General features: G+C 42.5%; 1 protein-coding gene across 2 annotated transcripts in view; it reads left to right on the forward strand.

The window, feature by feature from the left end:
* The first annotated feature begins 16,382 nt into the window (after positions 1–16,382).
* Positions 16,383–26,340, forward strand: part of CFAP54 (cilia and flagella associated protein 54) — a 382,780-nt gene continuing 372,822 nt past the window's right edge. Inside the window, exon 1 of one of the 2 annotated variants that reach the window (XM_050749308.1) lies at positions 16,383–16,732. In XM_050749308.1, coding sequence (XP_050605265.1) covers positions 16,416–16,732 — 317 coding nt within the window. In that variant the 5' untranslated portion in view covers positions 16,383–16,415. The remainder of the gene's footprint in view (positions 16,733–26,340) is intronic. The other variant, XM_050749309.1, reaches the window with a different exon arrangement.

A 26,340-nucleotide genomic window follows, 5' to 3' on the forward strand; every position in this document is an offset into this window, starting at 1 on the left:
AAGAAGAAGAAGAAGAAGAAGAAGAAGAAGAAGAAGAAGAAGAAGAAGAAGAAGAAGAAGAAGAAGAAGAAGAAGAAGAAAAATACATTGTCGGGGCTGGGCGCGGTTGCTCACGCCTGTAATACCAGTACAGGCTGGGATTTGGGAGGCTGAGGCGGGCAGATCACTTAAGGTCAGGAGTTTGAGACCAGCCTGGACAACATGGCGAAACTATGTCTCTACTAAAAAAAATACAAAAAATTGGCCGCACGTGGTGGTGCGCACCTGTATTCAGCCACTCGAGAGCCTGAGGCAGGAGAATTGCTTGAACCCAGGAGACGGAGGTTGCCTTGAGCTGAGATGGTGCCACTGCATTCCAGCCTGGGTGACAGAACCAGACTCCATCTCAAAAAAAAAAAAAAAAAAAAAAAAATTATGCCAATTTGGGAAACACAAACAGCTTTCTTTGACTACTAAAAGAAGAGAAGTCTTGGCAGAGTACTACAATGATAATGAAAGTTGAACAGATAAGTAATACCTGCGTCTTCCTTCCATGTCATTTCATAAAGTGCAGTAAAAGTCGAAGTTCACATAATAAGAGAAAATTCCAAGAAGTCCCTGCATAGCAAAACTGAAAAGTAACCTCTTCTGAGGATGCCATGAAAAAAGCAGAAACAAGAAATGATAAAGAACTGGGGAAAGAGAGTGAGGGAGAATGTTCTGAGGCTACCAGGCTGAGACTGTCGGATAGGCTGAGCCCCCGGAATCAAGCTGAAGATAGGAAGGTGTGAGTGCTGTGGGGTGGTGGTGCTGGTGGCGGTATGGGTAGCGTGGGTGAGGTGTCATGACAGATGAACTACATAGTTGTCTTCAAACTTTTTGTTTACTTTGTCCCCTAAAAATATTCCCCAAATTCTGTATTTTATTGCATATTTTAAAATAAGTTTATAGCATATTATAAATATTATATTGGCAGTACATCTTACAACATGTAGGAAGGCTGTAATGTGCCTTGCTTAAATAAATTGTTTAATTGTTCCATCAGTGCCTCATAGTAAGTTTCCAGATGCCTTTGTTTTGTTAGGAGATTAGAGTGATGGTGAAAGGGAAGGAGAGACGAGAACTTTGAGTGCAAGGGCCTTCGAAGGTAAATAAATATGCAGAAAATACAAAAGTCAAGGATCTGGAAATGGACTGTCCTGAAATCAGACATGCCCACACATTTAGAAAGTCTTGGTGTATTCCGGGGCTAGAAGGACCCCAGGTTGAAAACCAGGTGTCTGGATCATTAGGGAGGGCTTTCTGTATGGAGATACAAAATTAAAGGCAATGGAGACCTATGAAAGGATGTCAAACCTGGTAGAGTTTGCATGATTTGATTTGCATTTTAAAAAGATCATTCTGGCCACTTTGAAGAATGGGTTGGAGAGAGGTCAGACTGGAGGCAGAAAGACTAATTAGGAGGTTTTTGCAGAAACCTCAGTGAAGGCTGGACATGGTGGCACGTGCCAGTGGTCCCAGCTACTGGGAAGGCTAAGGTGAGAGAATTGCTTTAACCCGAGAGGTGGAGGCTTCAGTGATCTGTGATCATGCCACTGCAGTACACCCTGGGCGCAGAGCAAGACCCTGTCTCCAAATCAAAACCAAAACCAAAAAAAAACCTAAAAACACAAAACCCTCCCAAAAACCTTTTGAAGGAGGATGAAGGCCTAAGTTAAGACTGGGACAGTGGCGATGAAGAGGAAAAGATAGCCTAAGGTAGCAATGTTCAAGAGAAATACAATGCAAGCCAAAAATAAAAGCCATCTGTGTACTTTAAAATTATCTAGTAGCCACCCGAAAAAGGTAAAAAGAAACAAGTAGTCTTCATTTTAATAATTTATTTATTTAATCAAATATACTCAAAATATAGTCATTTGAAAATACCATCAATATGGCCAGGAGCGGTGGCTCACGCCTGTAATCCTAGCACTTTGGGAGGCCGAGGCAGGTGGATCACCTGAAGGTCAGGAGTTCGAGACCAGCCTGACCAACATGGAGAAATCCCCTCTCTACTAAAAATACAAAAAAAATTAGCTGGGCATGGTGGCACATGCCTGTAATCCCAGCTAATTGGGAGGCTGAGGCAGGAGAATCGCTTGAACCTGGGACGTACCATTGCACTTCAGCCTGGGCAACAAGAGCAAAACTCCATCTCACAAAAAAAAAAAAAAAAATCAATACAAAATTTTATGAAGATATATTATATATGTAGTTTTTGTACAAAGTCTTTAAAATCTGTTGTGTATTTTATACTTGGAGCACATCTAAATGTAGGTAAGCCACATTTAAAGTGCTCATTAGTCACATGTAGCTAGTGACTGTTGAATTGGACAAGTACAGGTCTAGAGACTAGACTGGAAATGGAATAAGAGGATTCAAAGATACCATTGTTCTTGCTTGGGTAACTGCAATGGTGGTATCCAGTGAAGGGCAGAGGCGGTGAGTTGAGGGAACATTAACCACTTCATAATTTCCGTCAGCTCTATCAAGCCAACTTAAATGATCATACGATCTAAATGAAAACAATGTGCTTGCTTATAAGGTCGAGGTGGGCAGATCATGAGTTCAGAAGTTCAAGACCAGCCTGGCCAACATAGTGAAACCCCGTCTCTACTTAAAAAAAATACAAAACATTGGCTGGGAGTGGTGGCAGGTGCCTGTAATCCCAGCTACTCAGGAGGCTAAGGCAGGAGAATTGCTTGAACTCGGGAGGCAGAGGTTGCAGTGAGCCGAGATTGCACCACTGCACTCCAGCCTGGGTGACAGTGCAAGACTTTGTCTTAAAAACAAACAAACAAACAAACAGCAAGATGCAGCTTCAAAACTAGTTTCCTAGCTCTTCTTTCTAACCTAATTGCCACAGCCCTCTTCTAGCAAGAAATTAATTGCTTCTAAACCTCTTCTAGTAAGAAAATTCTGGAGCCTCCACTCATGGCATCTGTTACTTGCTGAGAGACAGAGAAAGGAGAGAGAAGTAGGTTGGGAAAAAGATATTGTTACTTTGCATTATGTTAAATTTAAGATACTCTGGTAGATTGTATCATTGTTCAAAATAGTAGGTGCTTCTCCCTGTGGGGGATTACACTGCTCAGCCCCGCTGAGAGCAGCCTTGACCATCTGAGTTGATTTAGAAAATGAAATGTGAGTGCAAGTGCTGGGTACCAAGAAGACCCTGAATAGTTCCTCCATCATTTCCTCCCCTCTGCCCTGAGACTGGCAATGTCCCAGATATGGTTTGGTCCTTCAGCCTGGGACCCACATTATTCAGTAATGTGAGCAAGGGATAAAACTTTATTTTTGCAAGCCATGGGGATACGGGATTTTTTTGTTACTGTAGCGTAATTTAGCCTAAGGAGACTGTTGTAGTGTTTCATGGTGTTTTGTACTGGAATTGGGATGTTGGAGTAACAAAAAACTTATCATGCATGGCACTGGCTTCAGAGCTGTTGCCGGCAAATGGGGTATTGATCCAGACCCCAAGAGACAGTTCTTGGATGTAACACAGGAAGGAATTCAAGGTGAGTCACAGAGTGTAATAAGAAGATATAGTTTATTGAAAGTTACTCAGATACAGAGTACAGTGCCCTTAGAAAGCAAGCAGAGGAATGCCTTGTCTTTAAGTTTTATTATACTTATATAGGGGTCTTAACTATGTAAAGACCAAACTAATCTGTGTCTATGTTGGGTGGGCTGACAGCATGACAAAATTTATTATTCTATTCGTTTAAAGAAAACTACCTTTGGCATTCTAGTGTGTAAGTACATCAAAGCATAACTCTAATTATCTTGAAAGCATATGTTGTTATGGGTATCAGGACATCTGGACATTCTGTGTTCGTAGAAGTTTGTCTTTGCGGGTGTTACTGAACTGCTTCCTCAGTTTTACACATCTTACTGCCATGGGTCGTGACCGGCAAGGAATGTGCCTGTGAGTTTTAAGATGGAGTTGATTTGAAAATGGTGTCACCCTGGCTCTCCTATGCTCCTGTTTCCCTAACAGAGCCACATAGTGAGCAGCAAGGACACTGTTCATGGAAGCCTAGAAAGATGGCAACTCATGCTATTTAGTAAAGAAACATTTAGTAAAATTGTTACTGCAATACTTTGGTAGCCTAAAACATACTTGATAAACTTGGGGGCGTGATGGCTTATGCCTGGCTCAGCACTTTGGGAGGCTGAGGTGGGCACATCATCTGAGATCAGAAGTTCAAGACCATCTTGGGCAACATGGTGAAACCCTGTCTCTACTAAAAATACAAAAAATTAGTTGGGTGCGGTAGTGCATGTCTGTAATCCCAGCTACTTGGGAGGCTGAGGCAGGAGAATCGCTTGAACCTGGGAGGTGGAGGTTGCAGTGAACCAAGATCGTGCCACTGCACTGCAGCCTGGGCAATAGAGCAAGATTCCATCTCAAAAAGCAAAAACAAACAAACAAAAAACTTGGACCTTTAGGTGAAGTGCTGGGGAATAAAAAAAGTGTTGGTTGCTAGTGGTTATATTTGCCAAGGTAATACAAAAAAGAGAGGGGCTCAGAAAATAATTATAGTACCTGATTTTCAAACAAAGAACAATGAAACAGTCCAAAAACTGTGGGACTTTGCAGGCTTGAAAGATACAGCTGTTTCTCATCCCAATTTGGTAACAGACAAAATCAACGGCAATTAACAATCAGCCTTCTGGCAAGAACCAAATTAAAAGTATAATCATTATACTCTTAGTATTTCTTACCACTCATTATAGTAAAAAGGTTTGGAAATCATTAGACCGGGGTTTTCTCACCAACTCAGAGACTCAGATAAAATGTTCAGTTTTTCTTTGATCAGCATGTTATGTGACAGATCAGATCCCAAGAACATTCTCCTCTCAGTGCTTTTCCAATTTACACTCTGCTTAAGCTTTTCCTTAGGGAAGCTAGCATTGTGGATTGCAATCTCTATTTGCATATCCCCCCCTTACTTCCTGCCTTGTGGTAAGCATAGAGTTGTACTCTTTGTTTTTTATATTTTTTTTTTTAGAGACAAGCTCTCACTCTGTTGCCCAGGCAGGAATGCAGTGGCGTGATCACAGCTCACAGCAACCTCCAAGTCCTGGGCTCAACCAATCCTCCCACCTCAGACTCCCGAGTAGCTAGGGCTACAGTTGCACGCCACCACACCCAGCTAATTTTTGTACTTTTTGTAGAGATAGATTCTCATTATGTTGCCTAGGCTGGTCTTGAACTGCTAGCCTCAAACGATCCTCCTGCCTTGGCCTCCCAAAGTGCTGAGATTACAGGGGCAAGCCACCATACCTTGTCTGTTCTTTAAATTCATGTTTAAAGAAGAAAGCTGGGAAAGATGATTGAAGTGAGAGGTAGGATGTACATTTAAAGTAATATGCCTATTTTCGGGGTTCGTATAGACCCTAGGTCTTGGAGTTTGGTCTTAAAACTGCATAAATGAGTCAAAATATTTTCTGCCTTTTTTTTTTTTTGAGATTCAATAAATGAAGCAAATAGTACATCATCCAAGAATGTGCTCCTAAGTGCTTTCACCAGAATAATGCAGTTAGTGGAAATTTTGTCTAATTAAGGTCTATAGAAGTCTTATTTTTAGTTTATAGTACTGTTGTCATGTGTCTATATTTTTATGCTTTAGGTAAAAAAGTATTTTAGCCAAGTGCAGTGGCTCAAGCCTGTAATCCCAGCACTTTGGGAGGCCGGGGTGGGTGGATCATGAGGTCAGGAGTTCGAGACCACCCTGACCAACATGGTGAAACCCCATCTCTACTAAAAATGCAAAAATTATCCGGGTGTTGTGGTACACACCCGTAGTCCCAGCTGTTCAGGAGGCTGAGGCATGAGAATCACTTGAACCTGGGAGGCGGAGGTTGCAGTGAGTTGAGATTGCACCATTGCACTCCAGCCTGGGCAACACAGAGACATTCTGTCCCTCACCCCCTGCCAAAAAAAGCTATTTTATTTTACAACAAAGGTAGTATATTTTCATTGTAGAAAAATTTTGAGGTACAGAAAAGAACATGGAGCAAAGATTCCTTCTAATCCCATGTACCTGGGATAACAAACTGTTAATAGTTTTACTTTTACATTGACTTTTTTTGTATTATTATTATTATATATATATATATTTTTGGTAGAGATGGGGTCTCACCATGTTGGCCAGGCTGGTCTTGAACTCCTGACCTCAAGTGATCTGCCTGCCTCGGCCTCCCAAAGTGCTGGGATTACAGGCACGAGCCACCACACCTGGCCCTACATTGACTTTTATATTTTAAAATTAACTTTTAATTACACAAATAATACAGGAAAGTCTTTTCTTAAATCCCCATGACACATGTTTACCTATGTAACAAACCTGCACATCCTGCACATGTACCCTTGAACTTAAAATAAAAGTTAAAAAAAAAAAGGGAAAACAATACAGACAAGTTTAAAATGTCATTTGATCCCATATTTTCAATTCCAGTTCATTCCAAAATGTAACCACTGTTAACAATGTATTGGGTTTTCTTTCAGAACTTCTCAATACATTTATTCTCACTCTCATTTTTGATCTCTCTCTCTTTTCTTCCCTCTCTCATACTATATACAAACATACATATAAACACAAATATTATAGTATCATTTTTGTGGTACATATAGATAACTGTTGGTATACTGTTTACATTATATTGCAATTTTTTAATTTAAAAGAGTCTTAAAAATATTTTTATGTTAAGACATAAAAATCCACTACATTCCCTTAGGATGCCAACTAGTATTGAATACTATAGCTAAACTATAGTTTATCTGTGCATTACTCTATTGATGTACATTTAGATTGTGTTTTTGTGTTTTTGTTTTTGAGACAGAGTTTCGCTCTTGTTGCCCAGGCTGGAGTGCAGTGGCATGATCTCGGCTCATTGCAACCTCCACCTCGCGGGTTCAAGCAATTCTCCTGCCTCAGTCTCCCAAATAGCTGGGATTACAGGCATGTACCACCACCCCCGGCTAATTTTGTATTTTTAGTAAAGACGGGGTTTCTCCATGTTGGTCAGGCTGGTCTTGAACTCCTGACCTCAGGTGATCTGCCTGCCTTGGCCTCCCAAAGTGCTGGGATTACAGGTATGAGACACTGTGCCCAGTGATTGTTTTTATGCTTTACTATTGTAAGCATTCAAGGTTAGCAATGAACATCTGCTGTGTGTTCTGTATATATCTGTATATGCATCTTTATGCATATGTGTGATTTCTAAAGCTGATTTCGAGAAATCAAATTTCTTTCTTTTTTTGGGGGGGGGTACAGAGTTTTGCTCTTGTTGCCCAGGTTGGAGTGCAGTGGCGTGATGTCGGCTCACTGCAACCTCCACCTCCTGGGTTCAAGTGATTCTCCTACGTCAGCCTCCCAAGTAGATGGGATTACAAGTGCCCACCACCATGCCTGGCTAATTTTGTATTTTTAGTAGAGATGGGGTTTCACCATGTTGGCTAGGCTGGTCTCGAACTCCTGACCTCGGGTGATCCACCCGCCTTCACCTCCCAAAGTGCAGAGATCACAGGTGTGAGCCACTGCACCCAGCCCAAGAAATAAAACTTCAAAGTGATAGGGTACAATAGTTGTAGTAAAGGGTTGGCCCCTCCTACAAAGACCTCCAATCCCAGTACTTGAAACAAGGTGAACGTTTATTTATTTATTTATGTTTATTTTATTTTATTTTTTGAGATGGAGTCTTCCTCTGTCGCCAGGCTGGAGTGCAGTGGTGCGATCTCAGCTCACTACAACCTCCACCTCCTGGGTTCAAGCGATTCCCCTGCCTCAGCCTCCCAAGTAGCTGGGATTACAGGCACACATCACCACGCCCAGCTAATTTTTCGTATTTTAGTAGAGACGAGGTTTCACTATGTTGGCCAAGACAGTCTCGATCTCCTGACCTCGTGATCTGCCCGCCTTGGGCTCCCAAAGTGCTGGGATTACAAGCGTGAGCCACTGCTCCCATCCGCTTAAAGTTTATTTTCCTCTCACATAGTAAGTTGGGTGAGTGGTCTAGGACTCGTATTAGGGCTTCACAGTGTGAAGGAATCCAGGCTCCTTCCATCTCGCTGCTCTGTTTTCCTTAGGGTGTTGCTGGCATTAGTCTCCAAGAGGACTTGTATACTGGACACACCTTATGCAAAGCCTTGGGTTTTCTGTCTTCATTGACCTACTGGACCCTCCATCACTTGCTGCCTTCCAGCAACTGCTCTGGTGACTGCCTCCATCCTGGCCTGCTTGGTTCCACCACCTGAAGCCACTATGTGGCTTTTTTGGCTCCTTTCGCCACTTAAAAAAAAAAAAATTGAGATGATGCCTCACTATGTTGCCGAGGTTGGACTTGAACTCTTGGGTTCAAATGATCCTCCCACTTTGGCCTCCTAAGTAGCTGGGACTATAGCCATGTGCCACTGCGTCCAGTTCCTTTCATTGCTTTTTTTTTTTTTTTCCTGAGACAGACTCTTGCTCTGTCGCCCAGGCTGGAGTACAGTGGCATGATCTCAGCTCACTGCAACCTGTGCCTCCTGGGTTCAAGTGATTCTCCTGCTTCAGCCTCCTGAGTAGCTAGAATTACAGGCACCCGCCACCACTTGTGGCTAATTGTTGTATTTTTAGCAGAGACAGGGTTTCACATGTTGGGCAGGCTGGTTTCGAACTCCTGACCTCAGGTGGTCTGCCTGCCTTGGCCTCCCAAAGTGTGGGATTATAGGAGTGAGCCACCGTGCCTGGCCCTTTCACTGCTTTTGAACTGGGATGAAACACTATATCACAAGGTATGAGATTTGGCATCGTCACTAGCTGCTGAAGGGGCAAGGTGATCCAACCTGGAAGTAGAGTGGTGAATCTTGACCAGCAGAAGGGCAGCAGGTATATCTTCTCTCTACCGTTTCCTCTTACAAACTCCACTAAGATACAGTATATAGAGATGTAGACAGCCTGTTGGGACGTATCCTGCAAGACTGAGCAACTTGTGTTTCTTCATGATGTGAAGAAAGCCAGCTTATATTTCCTTTTCATCTGTCCCTGTCCCACTTTCTTTTCTCCTCATTCTTGCTTCACGGAAATTACACTACTAAATGAAGCATTATCACTTAAGCCTTTGCCTCAAACTCTGTTTTTTAGGAAACTCAGGTTAACACAATAAAAGTGAGGTGTAAAAAGTGGACACTCCGCTGGGCGTGGTAGCTCACGCCTGTAATCCCAGCAGTTTGGGAGTCCGAGGCGGGCGGATCACCTGAGGTAGGGAGTTCGGGACCAGCCTGACCAACAAGGAGAAACCCCATCTCTACTAAAAACACAGAATTAGTTGGGCGTGGTGGTGCATGCCTGTAATCCCAGCTACTTGGGAGGTTAAGGCAGGAGAATCGCTTGAACCTGGGAGGCAGAGGTTGTGGTGAGCCGAGATAGCGCCATTGCACTCCAGCCCAGGCAACAAGAGCGAAACTCCATCTTAAAAAAAAAAAAAAAGAAAAAGAAAAAGAAAAAAAAAAAAAAAAAAGGACACTCAGGGGGGGATTTTAGAGTTGAATTGTCACCTATCTAAAGGCGACAGGGACCAGACTGTCTTAGGACAGTGAATTCACAACTGAAGGCATGCTCTGAAAGACAGTACCTCTGTTGCAGCTTAGGACAGCTGCAGGGTAGATTTTGCTAAAGACTGGGTCCAGGATCTGATTATGCAGCAGAAAGTCTAAGAAAAGATGGAGGCCCAGAGACCTGAAGTGGAAACATTTAGGTAGACAAGCCCAAGAACTTTGAACCTCTAAATTTCTCTGAGCCCCCATATATTTGCAAAAATAGCCCCTAACCATTTGCCAGAGAAAAACAATCTCTGCTTGCCTGGGGGAACATATAATGACCTAATCTGAAGCAGGTGCCTTTTATGATGAGGCTTGTTTTCCTCAAGATGTGCCCCCGGCACACTTCATTGCCTTCTGGCTGAAAAGGAAAGTCAGGTTTCAGCACAGCCTGAGCAGGAAATCACAAGCTTTGCTCTAAGAAGAAATTGCTTACATGGCAAAGGAATTGTGGGATCTGGCTAATAAGTAGTAGCTGAAACTGCAGAGAACATGTGTAGGAGTGAATCTTGAATATGTTAGACTGGGGGACAGAATGCAAAAGTGACGAGGGTAGAATTCATTAATGTGGGAATACTCACCCATGATTCAGAATTCCTAATAACTTAATGAGATGACTTCTTGAAGCACTGATCTGATAATGCTCTACATCAAATGAAGTGGAGATGACAGAACTTCCTCGATATCATACTGAAGAAAAGGTCGGAAGGCTCAAGGAAGTAGGGATGTTATGCTGGATTCATTACGTATGTCCTGAGAACCTAGCATCTGATTTATGGTTTAAGAAAATGGGGCACAGTGAGGTTAAGTAACTTGGAAGAAGTGAAGTGAGGATTCAAACCATGCTCTTTGGCCTCAGAATTTGGGCATTTATTTATTTATGAGACAGAGTTTTGCTCTGTTGCCCAGGCTGGAGTGCAATGGTTCCATCACGGCTCACTGCAAACTCCACCTTTGGGTTCAAGCGATTCTCCTGCCTCAGCCTTCTGAGCAGCTGGGCTTACAGGCACCTGCCACCGCACCCAGCTAGTTTTTGTATTTTTAGGAGAGATGGAGTTTCACCATGTTGGTCAGGCTGGTCTCGAATTTCTGGCCTCAGGTGATCTGCCTGCCTTGGCCTCCCCAAACGTTGGTGATACGGAAGCGGGGAAGGGTAGTGCTGGGAAAGGAAGGGCATGGTCCCTGGTGAAGGCTCTATCCCCGGCCTGTGCCCATGGACCTAGGTGAGGACAGGCACTCCTGCCTTCATGCCCCAATGTTGCATTTCCCAAGACAAACCTGGCCTGCCACACCTCTGTCCTGTGCCTATAAAAACCCCCAAGACCCTAGCAGGCAGACATACAAGTGGTTGGATGTCGAGAGGAATACATCGGTTGAAGAAGACACAGGTAGCTGGATGTCGAGAGGACATCAGAGGGAGCACGCCAGCAGAAGAGCACACCAATAGAAGCTGGTACACCGGCAGGCCATCCATTGGCAGAACGAGGCAGAGTTCGGCTGGGGCAGTCGGAGGAGAGCCCAGGCCACTAAGCAGCCCGACTCCAGGGGAAAGCCATCTCCCTTCTGGCTCCCCCATCTGCTGAGAGCTACTTCCATTCAATGAAACCTTGCAGTCATTCTCCAAGCCCACATGTGATCCGATTTTTCCTGTACACCAAGGCAAGCACCCCGGGATACAGAAAGCCCTCTGTCCTTGCAATAAGGCAGGGGTCTAATTGAGCTGACTAACACAAGCTGCCCATGGATGACTAAACTAAAAGAGCACCCTGTAACACATGTCCACTGGGGCTTCAGCTGTAAACATTCACCCCTAGACACTGTCGTGGGGTTGGAGCCCCATAGCCTGCCTGTCTGTATACTCCCCTAGAGGTTTGAGCAGTGGGTCACTCAAGAGGCGAGCCACACCCCCATCGCACGCCCTGTAAGGGGGACAAGGGAACTTTTCCCGTTTCACTGGGCTTACAGGTGTGAGCCACTGTGTGGGCTTTTAACATCTTTAATGTACTGTTTTTTTTTTTTTTTCTTTTTAACAAAGCCTCTCTTGGGCGGGTGCGGTGGCTCACGGCTGTAATCCCAGCACTTTGGGAGGCTGAGGTAGGTGGACCACCTGAGGTCAGGAGTTCGAGACCAGCCTGGCCAATATGGTGAAACTCCATCTCTACTAAAAATACAAAAGTTAGCTGGGCGTGGTGGCGGGTGCCTGTAATCCCAGCTGCTCGGGAGGCTGAGGCAGGAGAATCCCTTGAACCTGGGAGGCAGAGGTTGCAGTGAGTTGAGATTGCACCATTGCACTCCAGCCTGGGTGATAAGAGTGAAAATCTGTCTCAAAAACAAAACAAAACTACAAAGCCTCTCTCCTGAATACGGAACCAAGTCAAAACCAAGTCAGAATTACTTAGCATACCTTCCAACTCCCCATTGTATTTCATCGAACTTCCCTTTCTGCCTCACCTTCTGCCTCTGGATCTATGGCAGCCTGTGGCTCACCACACTAGACAGCTTGTTTATTTAGACTTGCTGTGTGTGTTTATGGCTTTGTACCTTACTCAGGCTTTTCTCTCAGTCAGGCATATCCTTCTAAATGCTCTTCATCTTTTTTTTTTTTTTCATGTGCTCATTCCAACAAAGATGTATTGAGTTGTACTCTGTGCCAGGTGCCAGGCTTGGGTGCTAGGTTACCATGGTAAGAAGGTAAATGCTTGTTGCAAGGATTTTTATGTGAGTGAGAGGCATTTACAGTCTAGGGCTAAAACATCATCTCTTCTAGAATTCTCCGTTCTCTTTCCAGTTCCGAGATTCATCTTAGAACTCCTACAGTCTTCCTTCCCCCTTGCAGTCCCCTCCCCTCCCCTCACCCTCCCCTCCCCTTCTCTCCCCTCCCCTCTCCTTTTTTTGAGAAAAGATCTTGTTCTGTAGCTTAGACTGGAATACAGTGGTGTGATTATAGCTCACTGCAGCCTCAAACTCCTGGCTCAAGTTATCCTTCTGCCTCAGCCTCTTGAGTAGCTGGAATTTCAGGTTCGTGTGACCATGCCAGGCTAATTTTAAAAAGGTGGTTTTTTTTTTTTTTTTTATTAATTAGAGACAGGGTCTCACTATGTTGCCCAGCTGGTCTCAAACTCCTGGCCTGAAGCAATCCTCCCACCTCGGCCTCCCAAAGTATTGAGATCACAGGCGTTAGTGACGACACCTGGGAGTCCCATATTTCTTAAACCTTTCTCACAGCACATTCCACAGCATGCTTTCCCTTCTTCCTTCCTTCCTTCCTTCCTTCCTTCCTTCCTTCCTTCCTTCCTTCCTTCCTTCCTTCCTCTCTCTCTCCCCCTCTCTCTCCCTCTATCTATCTCTCTCCTCTCTCTCCCTCCCTCCCTCCCTCCCTCCCTCCCTCCCTCCCTCCCTTCCTTCCTTCCTTCCTTCCTTCCTTCCTTCCTTCCTTCCTTCCTTCCTTCCTTTCCTTCCTTCCTTTCTTTTCTTTCTTGATGGAGTCTTGCTTTGTCATCCAGCCTGGGGTGCAGTGGCGCTATCTCGGCTCACTGCAACCTCGCCTCCCATGATGGAGCGATTCTCCTGCCTCATCCTCCTAAGTAGCAGGGATTACAGGCACACGCCACCATGTCCACCAAATCCATAACATACCTTTTAATCATGATTATTTGAGTTTGTATTATCTGCTTCCTGTAGGGAATGTATGGGTTCATCTATGCATTGTATGGACACTAACAAAATGGTTGCATTTATCTGAATAAATGGATGAAGAAGTTAAAAAAAAGTCTACATATTAGGTAGACCATATATATTGTATCTATTTGGGATAGTACAAATGATTAACAACTAAATTAAGAATTGAAAGAGCACTAACCTTACATATTCTTTAACAGTCAGTAGCTTTAGATAAAAAAGACTTTCGAATGGGCAAAAAGCATCCCTGCAGCCTGCGAAGATGTTAATTATAAGAAATAGCAATTTACATTATTTATAAGGAAGCTATTTACAGTACTTAGCCTTGTCAGACACAGTAGTTGCAGAGCTCCATTCTTTTATTACAGTGAAAAGAATACAGCAAAGTGACAAGGAAAAAGATATTATAATGGCTGCATCTAATTACACGGAAGATAACACCTCTAAAATGTTAAAAATGCCTTGAATTCAATTTATTTATTTTACTTTTATTATTTACTTATTTTTTTTGAGATGGGGTCTAGTTCTGTCACCCAGGCTGGAGTGAAGTGGCATGATCTCGGCTCACTGTAACCTCCACCTCCCGGGTTCAGGTGATTCACCTGCCTCAGCCTCCTGAGTAGCTGGGATTACAGATGTCTGACACCACGCCCAGCTCATTTTTGTATTTTCAGTAGAGACGGGGTTTCAACATGTTGGCTAGGCTGGTCTCGAACTCCTGATCTCAAGTGATTTGCCCATCTGAGCCTCCTGAAGTGCTGGCATTACAGGTGTGAGCCACCACACCCAGCCAATTCAATTTAAAGTAAATAAAGTGTAAACTTCCATCTTATCATAATGATGATTCAGAATATAACACCCATTTAAATATTCAGACAAGCTTCCAAAAACTACTGCAAGTTAAGCATTGTTAGCTTTAGTGTGTGCAAGGAGGAAAGTGACTAAGATGCAATGTTTCATAATTCAGGTATTTGAATTCGCTTAGACACATTTTCTTTTACCAGTGACTTTGAAATATAAGTGTCTGCCCTATGAGAAAGTTTGTTTGTGAGAGTAGCCAGATTAGAAGGAAAAACACCACTTTGTCTTCCATTTTTTTCTTTCCTCTTCTGTGACCACTTTAATTTTATCCTGCTGTTTCACTTTCATCAATATAATAGATAGCACTCAGTGGCAAATTACACCAGTTTTTGATCTACAATGGACAAGTCTGCCATGTTAGAACAAGAAAAAGATGAGAAAAAAGAGGATTTACTAAGCTGACTTTTTAAAAAGGCTATTAACATTTTTTGCGAATGCCCAGTGATGAATTATTTCCTAGGACTACATTCTTTAAAGTCTTATAATTTGTATTGCTCACTTAGAGAACAAGATAAAATCTTTGTTGATCAAAGGGTGATATCTACATCCTGATTAGAGAATTGGACTCCTACAGTGAGGTGTCATTGCATCTCACTGCTTGCCAGGAAGTTTCTCTGGCTATAATTAACTGCGCTGATGAGCAAAATTATCTTCCTTCAAAGAGTATTAGGGTACAGTAGACATGACATATTAGGCCAGCCTCACAAATTAGCACAGGCCCACAGAGCCTGCATGAAATTAGGTCAGACTTGAAATATATCAGGCTGTGGTCCAATAAGCTTCTTAGTCTGAAATGGAAAATTGGGTTCACAGGGTGTTAGGGTCACTGTCTTTATTTAAGTGTGATAGAACTGGTAACAATTTTCAGCGTTAAAGACCGATTTTTCTAAGCCACCAAATATTTCTCGTTCTTCTCTTAGATAATTTATTGTGTTGCATAATTTATAAGAAAAGAAGGTTCTCCATTTTCTCAATACTCATACAATAATAAATTCAATTCTGACTTTTGCCTATAATAAATAGGGAAAGAATAAACTCCCCAAGTATTTTCCTGGAGGTCTGTAGTTTCCCCATCAGAAGCAAAGTCTCCTAAAATCCCTGTTTAAAATGCAAAGCATTTTGAGAGTTAACACTTCAGGCCACTGGTATGTATTAATGTCCTATGGTTAAGGTTGAGCAAAATGTACATTAATTTAGAATACAAGATAATTAAAGTAAGGCTGGAATGTGCATAAATAGATGTAATCATAATTATTAGAGGCACAGACATCATGTCCACAGTTACAGACCTCAAGGTACAAATAGAGTAAAGAGAATAGATCAGTTGCATATACAGTACTCCCCAGCTATCTGTGGGGGACTAGTTCCATGACACCTGCAGATACCAAAATCTGTGGATGCTCAAGCCTCTGATATGAAATGCTGTAGTATTTGCATACAACTTATGCACATTCTTCAGGATGTTTTAAATCATCTCTAGATAACTAGTAATACCTAACACAGTATAAATGCTATGTAAATAGTTGTTGTATTTTTGTGTTATTTTTTCTGTTGTATTGTTATTTCTAATTTTGTTCTGAATATTTACAGTCTGCAGTTGTTTGAATCCACAGATGAACAACCCGAGATTTGGAAGGCCGACTGTATTTGATTCTTAAACTGCTTGTCAGATATTTCTCTAATTTCGATTTGATTAACAAGCTTTGCTTTGGTGAGTGATCAGTACAGCCTATTCATTTTGAGCACAGGTTTTGGAGTCACAAGCTGAGGACCTGGTCCCTGACACTACGATTGTACGCTGACCTTTGTCAAATGACTTAACCTCCTTGAGCCTTAGTTTCCTAAACTGTGAGATGGATATACTAATAGTATCCTAAGTTGTAAAGTAGTTATGATGATTAAATGAGATAAATGAAAGTACATGTTTCAAATGCTTACTGCCTGACACACGTTAATGGTCATGGTCATCATAATTATCGTTTTAACATGGATAAAGAATATAGTCTGGATTTGTGACCTTAAGTTTTTGGCTCTAATATTTGCCAGCGCTCTGCTCAGAACATTCTCTGTTCGCACTTCATACAGCGGTGCCAGCGCAGCCAGGCAACACCCTCAGGAGCATCATTCTTTTCTGGACCTGGTTCTTTCTCGCTCTGCCCTCCAGGGGCCGCTGTGTTTCTCGGAAAGCGCGCGGGATGCTCGGTTGCCACGAGACCGTCGCCAGGCAACCGCGTCTACACACACTCCAGACGGGCCGGGGGGCGTCAATATGGCGGCGCAGGGCGCCCGCTCGAGCTCTCCGTCAGACGACTCTACCGCCTCGGGGTCGCTGGCAGAACTGCCACCGACAGCGACCGCGACTTCGAGGTCGCCCCCAGAGTCGAAGGGGAGCTCCCAGAGCTCGCTGCTTCAGTGGACCTGCCCCGAGGACTCATTGCCCCTAGCCGTGTTTTATGGGCCGCTGGACGCGAAAAACCCGCTCCTGGCCTCTTGTGAGAAGGAGATCCGGGAGTTGTTAGGCTTTATGAGGAAAAAGAAGGCTTTAGCCACCACGGAGGAAGAGAAGCACGAATTCCGCCGGCGTTGGTAAGCGCTGGCGGGGCACTGGGGAGGGCGCCGGCCAAAGGAGGGGCCCCTGGGGAGGGTTTGAGGATGCAGGTAGTGGCCCCAGAGCTGGTTCAGCGTTGCGGACGCAGGGGCTGCCTGAAGGGCCCAGGAGAGATAAACAGAGTTTAAGAAGTGGAGACTTGTCGCTCTTAACAATCCTTAATTCCTGAGAGATGTTATATCTTGGCTTCCTGCTCAGGTCAAAATAAAAATGTACACAGGAATGTTTCATAACTCACTACTTGACCAGAAAAGAAAGATGGTAACATAAGCAGGAAAGAACCTTAAAAAGAGTTCGCAGTTTGCAGTAATAACATGGTGACAGAACTCCCAAAAAGGTAAACAGTTGCGCAGAATGAATCGCAAAATTAAGAAAAAGTCACTGTAATCCTAATAACAATATAAGAAGGAATTAAAGTGCACATGTTCACAGGATGACATACTTCATTGTATCAAGAGCTAGCTTCATGAACCTAATCTACCTCAAAGTTATTCCTTTTTCTCCATATACAAATTTTATGTACTTATAACATGAAAAGTTTTGAAACCCTTGAGTGAGCCAAAAATTTATACTTGAATACAAAATACAAAAATTAGCTGGGTGTGGTGGCACATGCCTGTACTCCCAGCTACTCAGGAGGATGAGGCAGGATAATTGCTTGAACCTGGGAGGCAGAAGCTGCAGTGAGCTGGGATGACACCACTACACCCCAACCTGGGCAACAGAGCAAGACTCTCAAAAAATAAATAAATAAAATAAAATATTTTTGTTATGCATTTAACAACTATTTATTGAGCACATACTGTATATCAAGTACTGTACAAGGAACTAGGAAAACATTAAGTTAACAAAACATAAAAATCCATGTCCTTATGGAGCATATATTTTTGTGAATATAAACAACCACTAAACAAATACGTAAGTAAATAATTTTACAAGGAGGTGACTGCTAGGGAGAAAAATAGAACAGGGAATCGTGATGGAGGATATGAGATGAATGTTGCAATTTTATCTTTTTTTTTGAGACAGGGTGTCACTCTTGCACAGGCTGGTGTGCAGTGGCTCAATCCTGGCTCACTGAAACCTTGAACTCGGGGGCTCAAGGGATCCTCCCAGCTTGACCTCTCAAAGTATTGGATTACAGGCATGAGCCACTGCACCTGGCCTGAGTGTTGCAATTTTAAATGGGGTGGTGGGAAGCATGGTTAGGGAAGGTCAGGAAAAGTCACTTTTGAGAAAGATGAGAAAGATATATGGGAACAATTGATGAGGATTTTTGTGCACAGAGTAGGTCACACAGGGAGAATGGCAGATGGGAAAGACCTGGGGTGGAATTGTGATTGTGGAAAGAGCAAGAGGGAGGGAGATCAAGAGTTTATAATTTTATAAAAATTGAGATGTGATTCAGCATCCAGGTGGAGCTGCTATGTAGGTAGTTGGACATTTGAATCTGGAAGTCAGATGAGATATACATTTGGGATTCATATGATATTTAAATCATAACACCTGATGAATAGCTAAGAGAGTGTGTGTGTAAATGGAGAAGGGAAGAGTCCAAGGATTGAGCCCTGGGATGCTTCAGCATGGACAGGGAGAGGCAATAAGAAGAAACCAACAGAGACTAAGGAGGAGTGGCCAATGGAAAACCATTAAGTGCCTGGTGTACTAGAAGCAGGTAGAGAAAGTATTTCAGGAAGAAAGGAATGATCAGCTGTGGCAAATTCTGCTGACTGGCCAAGTAAGATGAGAACCAAGAATTGACCAAGGAAAGTCCATTATATACCTACCCTATATGCTTTATTTATTTATTTATTTATTGAGAGGGAGTTTCACTCTGTACCCCAGGCTGGAGTGCAGTGCTGTGATCTCAGCTCACTGCAACCTCTGCCTCCCGGGTTTCAGTGATTCTTGTGCCTCAGCCTTCGAGTAGCTGGGACTACAGGTGCCTGCCACCACGCCCGGCTAATTTCTGTATTTTTAGTAGAGACGGGGTTTCGCCATGTTGGCCAGGCTAGTCTGGAACTCCTGACCTCAGGAGATCCACCTGCCTTGGCCTCCCCAATTGCTGGGGTTACAGGCGTGAGCCACTGTGCCCAGTTTATACATTTATATTTAAATAGTTTCCATCTTTGAATTTCATCTACCCATCTCCACTACCAGCATTCCAGTCCAAACCACCACCATTTCACATTTTCCCTGCAGCCACTCTGTCTCAAATCTATCCTTCACCTAGCAGTTAGGATGATCTTTGTAAATCTTATCTAAAGTCTTTCTATTGCTTCCCATTGCTTTTGGAATAAACTTAAGAATTCTGATACTCTCCAGGGGCTGAGGTGTTGACCCTGCCTGCCTTTCTCAGCTCTCTTCTCTTCTTTTCTCTCTCAGGACTTTCTAGAGAAACAGGTCCTACTGTTTCTCACCTCAGAGCCTTTATATTTGCTATCTTTGTTGTCTGAATGTTCTTCCCTAAGCTTTTCAAAAATCTGGCTCCTTCTCTTTTTTCAGGCCTCAGCTCAGTTGTCACCTTCTTAGAGTGGCCTTTCCTATCTAATGCAGATTCACTCATAGGTTTATATTTTTTAATTGATTTGTTTTCTTGTGCATTGTCTGTCTCATTAGGATGTAAGCTCCCTGGTGACTTTGGATAATGTGTCTCTCTTTCATTGCTGTATTTCTGGCACTAAGCCTGGGGATTGGGACATAGTAAACATTCAATAAATATTTAGTATTGAAAGAATTCAAGAGTTATTATCCTTGGCCTGGTGCAGTGGCTTACGCCTGTAATCCCAGCACTCTGGGAGGCCGAGGCGGGCAGATCACCTGCGGTCAGGAGTTCGAGATCAGCCTGGCCAACATGACGAAATTCTGTCTCTACTAAAAAATACAAAAATTAGCCAGGCGTGGTGGTGTGCACCTGTAATCCCAGCTATTCAGGAGGCTGAGGCATGAGAATCGCTTGAACCGGGGAAGTGGAGGTTGCTGGTGTGCCGAGATCATGCCACTGCACTCCAGCCTAGGTAACAGAATGAGACTCTGTCTCAAAAAAAAAAAAAAGTTATTATCTTTATATTCTCAGTAATTGTGAATATTACATATAGGAAAGTAGACATGGGCCAGTCTATGTACGGTATCTGTGCCATCTTTAACAAGACTGTAAGAATCACAAGCATTGGATTGACACATGCCTTAACATTCCAACCTCTCACACAATTTTGGCCTTTATTTATACAATAATTTTTATTGAGTGCCTGCTATGTGTGAGGCAATGTACTAGACACTGGTTACACAGTGGTGAACAAAATAGATATGGGAGTCAGTATTCGTGGAGCTTACAGTCTAGAGAGGGAGATAGATATTCAGTAAGTCATTAGTAAATATGCAAACAACAAATGCCATGAAAGTAACTGCTGAGCACTTATATGTGTCAGGCATCCTACTAGGCACTGTGGCTACAGCAGTGAACCAGACAAAAATCTCTGCCTTCTCAGAGTTTATAGTCTAGAGAGGGAACTAGACAATAAACATCAATTATGTGTATTTTATGGTAATTTAGGAATGATAAATGCTGCCGGGCGCAGTGGCTCATGCCTGTAATCCTAGCACTTTGAGAGGCTTAGGCAGATGGATCACGAGGTCAGGTGTTCGAGACCAACCTGGCCAACATAGTGAAACCCTGTCTCTGTGAAAAATACAAAAAATTAGCCGGGCATGGTGGCGGGTGCCTGTAATCCCAGCTACTCGGGAGGCCAAGGCAGGAGAATCACTTGAACCTGGGAAGCGGAGGTTGCATTGAGCCAAGATTACACCACTGCACTCCAGCCCAACAGAGTGAGACTCCGTCTCAAACAAACAAACAAACAAACAAACAAAAAAAACCAAAGTAATGATACATGCTAGAGAGAAAAAGAAGATAGTCTATTCCTATTAGAAATTAAAAAGAAAAAAAAAAAGAGAAGAGGTTATGGAGTAGAAGACAGGAAGTTGCAATTTTCGTTAAGGTGGTCAGAGTAGATGACACTTAAAGCAGAGGCTTAAAGAGAATGTAGTGGGGACTTGCTTTTGAATGAGTGATAAGTGAGGTGCCATTAAGCTGAGATTAGAAGGACACCAGGGATTTGACTAGCCAAATGGAGAGGATGAACAGGGGGACAAGAATGCAGGAAGATCCTTGGCAGAACAGATCCATTCCTACTTCGGAGGAATGGACAGAATCCCATTTAGCAGAAGCACAGTGAAAGAGGTACAACAGTATGAGGTGAGATTTAGAGGAATAATAGGGCTTTGGAAGGTTTTAGAGGCCATTTTAAAGAGTTTACATTTATTCCATTGGATAGTTTTGCAGAAGGATTATGTAATTTTTTTTTTTTTTTTTTTTTTTTTTTGGGACAGTCTCACTCTGTCGACAAGGCTGGAATGCAGTGGCGCAATCTCAGCTCACTACAACCTCTTCCTCCTGCGTTCAAGCGATTCTCCTGCCTCAGCCCCCTGAGTAACTGGGATTACAGGCTCATGCCACCACACCCGGCTAATTTTTGTGTTTTTAGTAGAGACAGGGTTTCACCATGTTGGCCAGGCTGGTCTCAAACTCCTGACCTCAAGTGATCCACCCGCCTCAGCCTCCCAAAGTGCTGGGATTACAGGTGTGAGCCACCCTGCACAGCCTAATTTTTGTTTTAAGATATTATTCTGATGATTATATCCAAAGGGAACAAGAATAGCAGTGTAGAGACCAGTTAGGACTACAGGAGGTGGGAGTTGCTTTTATAATATATTTGACAGATAGTTATTATTATTATTATTATTTTTTGAGACAGTCTCGCTCTGTCGCCAGGCTGGAGTGCAGTGATGTGATACTGGCTCACTGCAACTTCTGCCTCCCGGATTCAAGTGATTTTCCTGCCTCAGCCTCTTGAGTAGCTGGGACTACAGATGCGAGCTACCACACCCAGCTAATTTTTGTATTTTTAGTAAAGACAGGGTTTCACCATGTTGGCCAGATGGTCTCAATCTCTTGACCTCGTGATCCGCCCGCTTTGACCTCCCAAACTGTTGGGATTACAGGTGTGAGCCACTGCGCCCGGCCAACAGATGGTTATTTTTTATATCAAAATGTGTTTCTCCTTATAACTATGGTAACTTCCATAAGCATAAAATTCATAGTATTTAAAATATAAATTATTGTCATACCAGAAATGTCTTTAAATAAGATCATGATACATTTTTTAAAAATGTGCTTTTGCTATAAGCACATAAGATTGAGGTATTGAGGTATTCTGCTTATACAGTTATGATTTTCTTTTCTTTTCTTTCTTTCTTTCTTTTTCTTTTTTTTTTTGAGACAGTGTCTTGCTCTGTCGCCCAGGCTGGAGTGCAGTAGCTGGATCTTGGCTCACTGCTACGTCCACCTCCTGGGTTCAGTCAATCAGACGATTCACGTGCCTCAGCCTCCTTGGTATCTGGACTATAGGTGCGTGTCACCACACCCGGCTAATTTTTGTTTTTTTTTTTAGTAGAGACGGGGTTTTGTGATGTTTCCCAGGCTGGTCTTGAACTTCTGACCTCAAGCGATCTGCCCACCTTGGCCTCCCAAAGTGCTGGGATTACAGGCGTGAGCCATCGCACCTGGATGATTTTCTATTTTAGAACATTTTACATATCTAGCAACAGTCAGCAATCCCAAGTACATTGACATTTTCTTCTCAAATGATGTACATTCTATAGTATATATTATATATTTTTGGTTTAAGCATTATGTAAGCTATTCCCAATGAGCAGTCTTAACCTGAACTTAGAGTTCAACAAAAAAGACATTTCTTCTTTCTTATTACATAATCTTGATTGATTCAACAAAGCTGATATTTTTCTTTTATGAGTAACAAGCCTAGTCATCATTATCTCATCTGTAAGATTTAGAAGAATTAATTATTTCATCTACATAATTTAAGAATTCTAGTAAGACTTGGTGAATTTCTTGGATTCATTATATTTATTCAAATACCGTGGCATTTCATGAAGCATCAAATGAAAGTGAAAGAAGTAATAAAGCAAACAAAACACCTCTCCCCTTTTAAATGTCTGTGGTTTATATTTGCCATATTTATTTGGCATTGTTATTTATTACTTGGTACACTTGGTACATGCATATATTTTTCTACCTAAATATATGATTAATCAGTTCATAAAGGAGAAATGCATTGCGTCCTTCACTCAATCAATGACTCAGTATTATTTAATTACCCGAATGAATTAATTGACAGGTTTCTGTTTAGATGTTTCACTATTACTCCAACACATACATCGTAAGTATTAGAGCCATCATCAGTTCTTAAATTTAGGTCCTGTATTAGCCAGCTCAGGTTGCCATAACAAAATACTATAGACTAGGTGGCTTAAACAACAGACATTTATTTATTTTTCACAGTCTGAAGGCTGGAAGTCCCAGATCAAGATCCAGCAGGATTGGTTTCTCATGAGGACTCCTCTCCTGGTTTGTAGAAGGCTGCTTTGTCCTCAAGCATGGAGACTGTAAACAATTTATGACCATATCATAAAAGAGCAAGCTCTCTGGAGTCTCTTCTTGTAGGGACATTAATTCCATCAGGCCAGGGTACTAACTTTATGATTTCATTTAACCTTAATTGCTTCCTTAGAGGCCCTGTTTCCAAATACAACCACACCGGGGGTTAGGATTTCAACATATGAATTGGGGGGCAGTGGGGGAGGGGTCACAAACATTCAGTCTTATCTAGAAATTTATGAGATAGGATTGGACACCTGTTAGGGGATATTTGGATTTTTGCTAGAGGCATATATAATTTCTGGGAGAGAGGAAAGAAGTAAATGTTAACTAAATGAATGACTAAAATAGGCAATGATCTGCTACCGTTTGAAACTCTGGTTAGAAAGCATTTTGAAAATACTGTTTGTTTTGTTTTTGTTTTACTTGGTGGAGGGAAGTATAGCTCTAAGTGGATTGACTGGCTCTTTGAACCCTGAGCCCTTCACAGGAAAAAATAAAACAAGAACAAAGAATGTTTTCTTCCCTATCATTCATTCATTCATTCATTCATTCATTCATTCATTCATCCATCTTTCAGCAGATATTTATTGAGTACCTACATGTAGTAGGTATTCACTACTGTTGGGCCTGGGCAATGAATAATATTGTTGAGGTCCTTGACCTCAGGGAGTTTACTTTCCAGAGGACTGGAAAGCTCATTCATATAGTCGTTAAGATCACAGATGCACTGAGCCTCAGCTTCATCAGCTGTATCTTTGGGATATTGATATTACCTTTCTTGGGGTTGTTGTGAAAATGAAGTGAAAAAAGGTATGCATATAGGCAAAAGACCCAAAATAGCCAACACAGCATTGAAGGAGAAGAAGAAAGTTGGAGGACTGACACGACTCAATTTCAAGACTTGCTGTAAAGCTACAGTATTCAAGACAGTGTGACACTGGTGAAAGAATAGACAAATCCGTGGAACAATATACGCAGCTCAGAAATAGACTCACATAAATATAGTCAACTTGTTAGGGAAACAGACGCATAGGAGAACCAGAGTAATGGCATTTTAAAATCAACTCCATCTTAAAATTAGCAGGGCACGTTCCTTGCTAGGCGTGACCCATGGTCATAAATTTTTTACAGTTGAAGCAACAGCCTAAAGATGCCTGCAAGACAAACACCTACAATAGCAGAAGGTCCAGATGTCCCAATACCCATAACAATATATGCCTTCAAGATAATTATAGCTATGCCTTGATGTACTGCACATGAAAACGTTGAGGATAGTTTCCTTTAAATCCGCAGAGTAATAAATATTGTCACACTGTTGGCCTTCCTGCATGTAGACCTAACTTAGCCTGGCTTTTTACATAGATAAGACCCCTATATAAGAAGAGTTTAAAACAAAGAGAGTGTGTTCATCTTCCTGCTTTCTGAGGTTGCCCGACTGTGTAACTAAGTAGCTTTCAATAAATGATCTCTTCCCACTGCACTCTGTGACTTGTCTTGAATTCCTTCCTGTGCGAGATCCAAGAGTCCTCTCTCGGGGTCTGGATCAAAACCCCTTTTCTGGCAACAAACTGATCTTTGGCAAGTGAGCAAAGTCAATTCAATGGAGAACAGCGTCTTCAGTAAATGGTCCTGGAACAACTGGATATCCACATGCCAAAAAATGAATCTAGATGCAGACTGTACGCCCTTCACAAAAATTAACTCAAAATGGATCACCTACCTAAATATAAAATGCAGTATTATGAAACTCCTGGCCAGGCACCATGGCTCACGCCTGTAATCCCAGCACTTGGGGAGGCCGAGGCAGGCGGATCACAAGGTCAAGAGATCGAGACCATCCTGGTCAACATGGTGAAAACCCATCTCTACCAAAAATACAAAAATTAGCTGGGCGTGGTGGTGCGTGCCTATAGTCCCAGCTACTTGGGAGGCTGAAGCAGGAGAATCACTTGAATCCAGGAGGCAGAGGCTGCAGTGAGCTGAGATGGCGCCACTGCACTCCGGCCTGGTGACAGAGCAAGACTCTGTCTCAAAACAAAAAATAAAAAATAAAGAAACTCCTAGTAGATAACAGGAGAGAATCTATCTAGGTGACCTTGGGTTTGGTGATGACTTTGAATATACAGTACCAAGGCATGATCTATGAAAGAAAGAATTGATAAGCTGGACTTCATTAAAGTTAAAAATTACTGCTCTATGAAAGATACTGTCAAGGGAATGAAAGGATAAGCCACAAATTGGGAGAAAATATTTGCAAAAGACTTATTTGATAAAGGACTGTTATCCAAAGTATACAAAGAACTCTGAAAACTCAGCAATAATAACAACCTTATTTTACTTTTTAAAAATTTTTATTTATTTATTTATTTATTTACTGATTTTTTGAGATGAAGTCTTGCTCTTTTGCCCAGGCTGGAGTGCAGTGGCCTGATCTCGGCTCACTGCAGCCTCCACCTCATGAGTTCAGATGATTCTCTTCCTGAGTAGCTGGGACTACAGGTGTGTGCCACCACGCCTGGCTCATTTTTGTATTTTTAGTAGAGACGAGGTTTCACCATGTTCACCATGTTGGACAGGCTGGTCTCAAACTCCTGACCTCAACTGATCCACCTGTCTCGGCCTCCCAAAGTGGTGGGATTACAGGTGTGAGCCACCGTGTCCAGCCAACAACCTGATTTTAAAAATGGGCCAAAGACTTTAACAGACACCTCACCAAAGAAAATACACAGATGGCAAATAAACATATGAAAATATGTTCCACATCATATGTAATCAGGTGAATGCAAGTTAAAGCAACAATGAGATACCCTACACGCCTGTTAGGAAGGCTAAAATCTAGAACACTGACAACACCAAATGCTGGGAAGGATGTAGAGCAGGGAATTCTCTCATTCATTGCTGGTAGGAATGCAAAATAGTACAGCCACTTTGGAAGACAGGTGGTTTCTATAAAATTGAACATATTCTTACCATAACATTCACCCCTTGTGCTCCTTGGTATTTATCCAAAGGAACTGAAAACTTATGTCCATATAAAAACCTGAACATTGGGCCTGGTGCGGTGAC

Source organism: Macaca thibetana, chromosome 11, assembly GCF_024542745.1.
Source record: "Macaca thibetana thibetana isolate TM-01 chromosome 11, ASM2454274v1, whole genome shotgun sequence".
NCBI lineage: Eukaryota > Metazoa > Chordata > Mammalia > Primates > Cercopithecidae > Macaca > Macaca thibetana.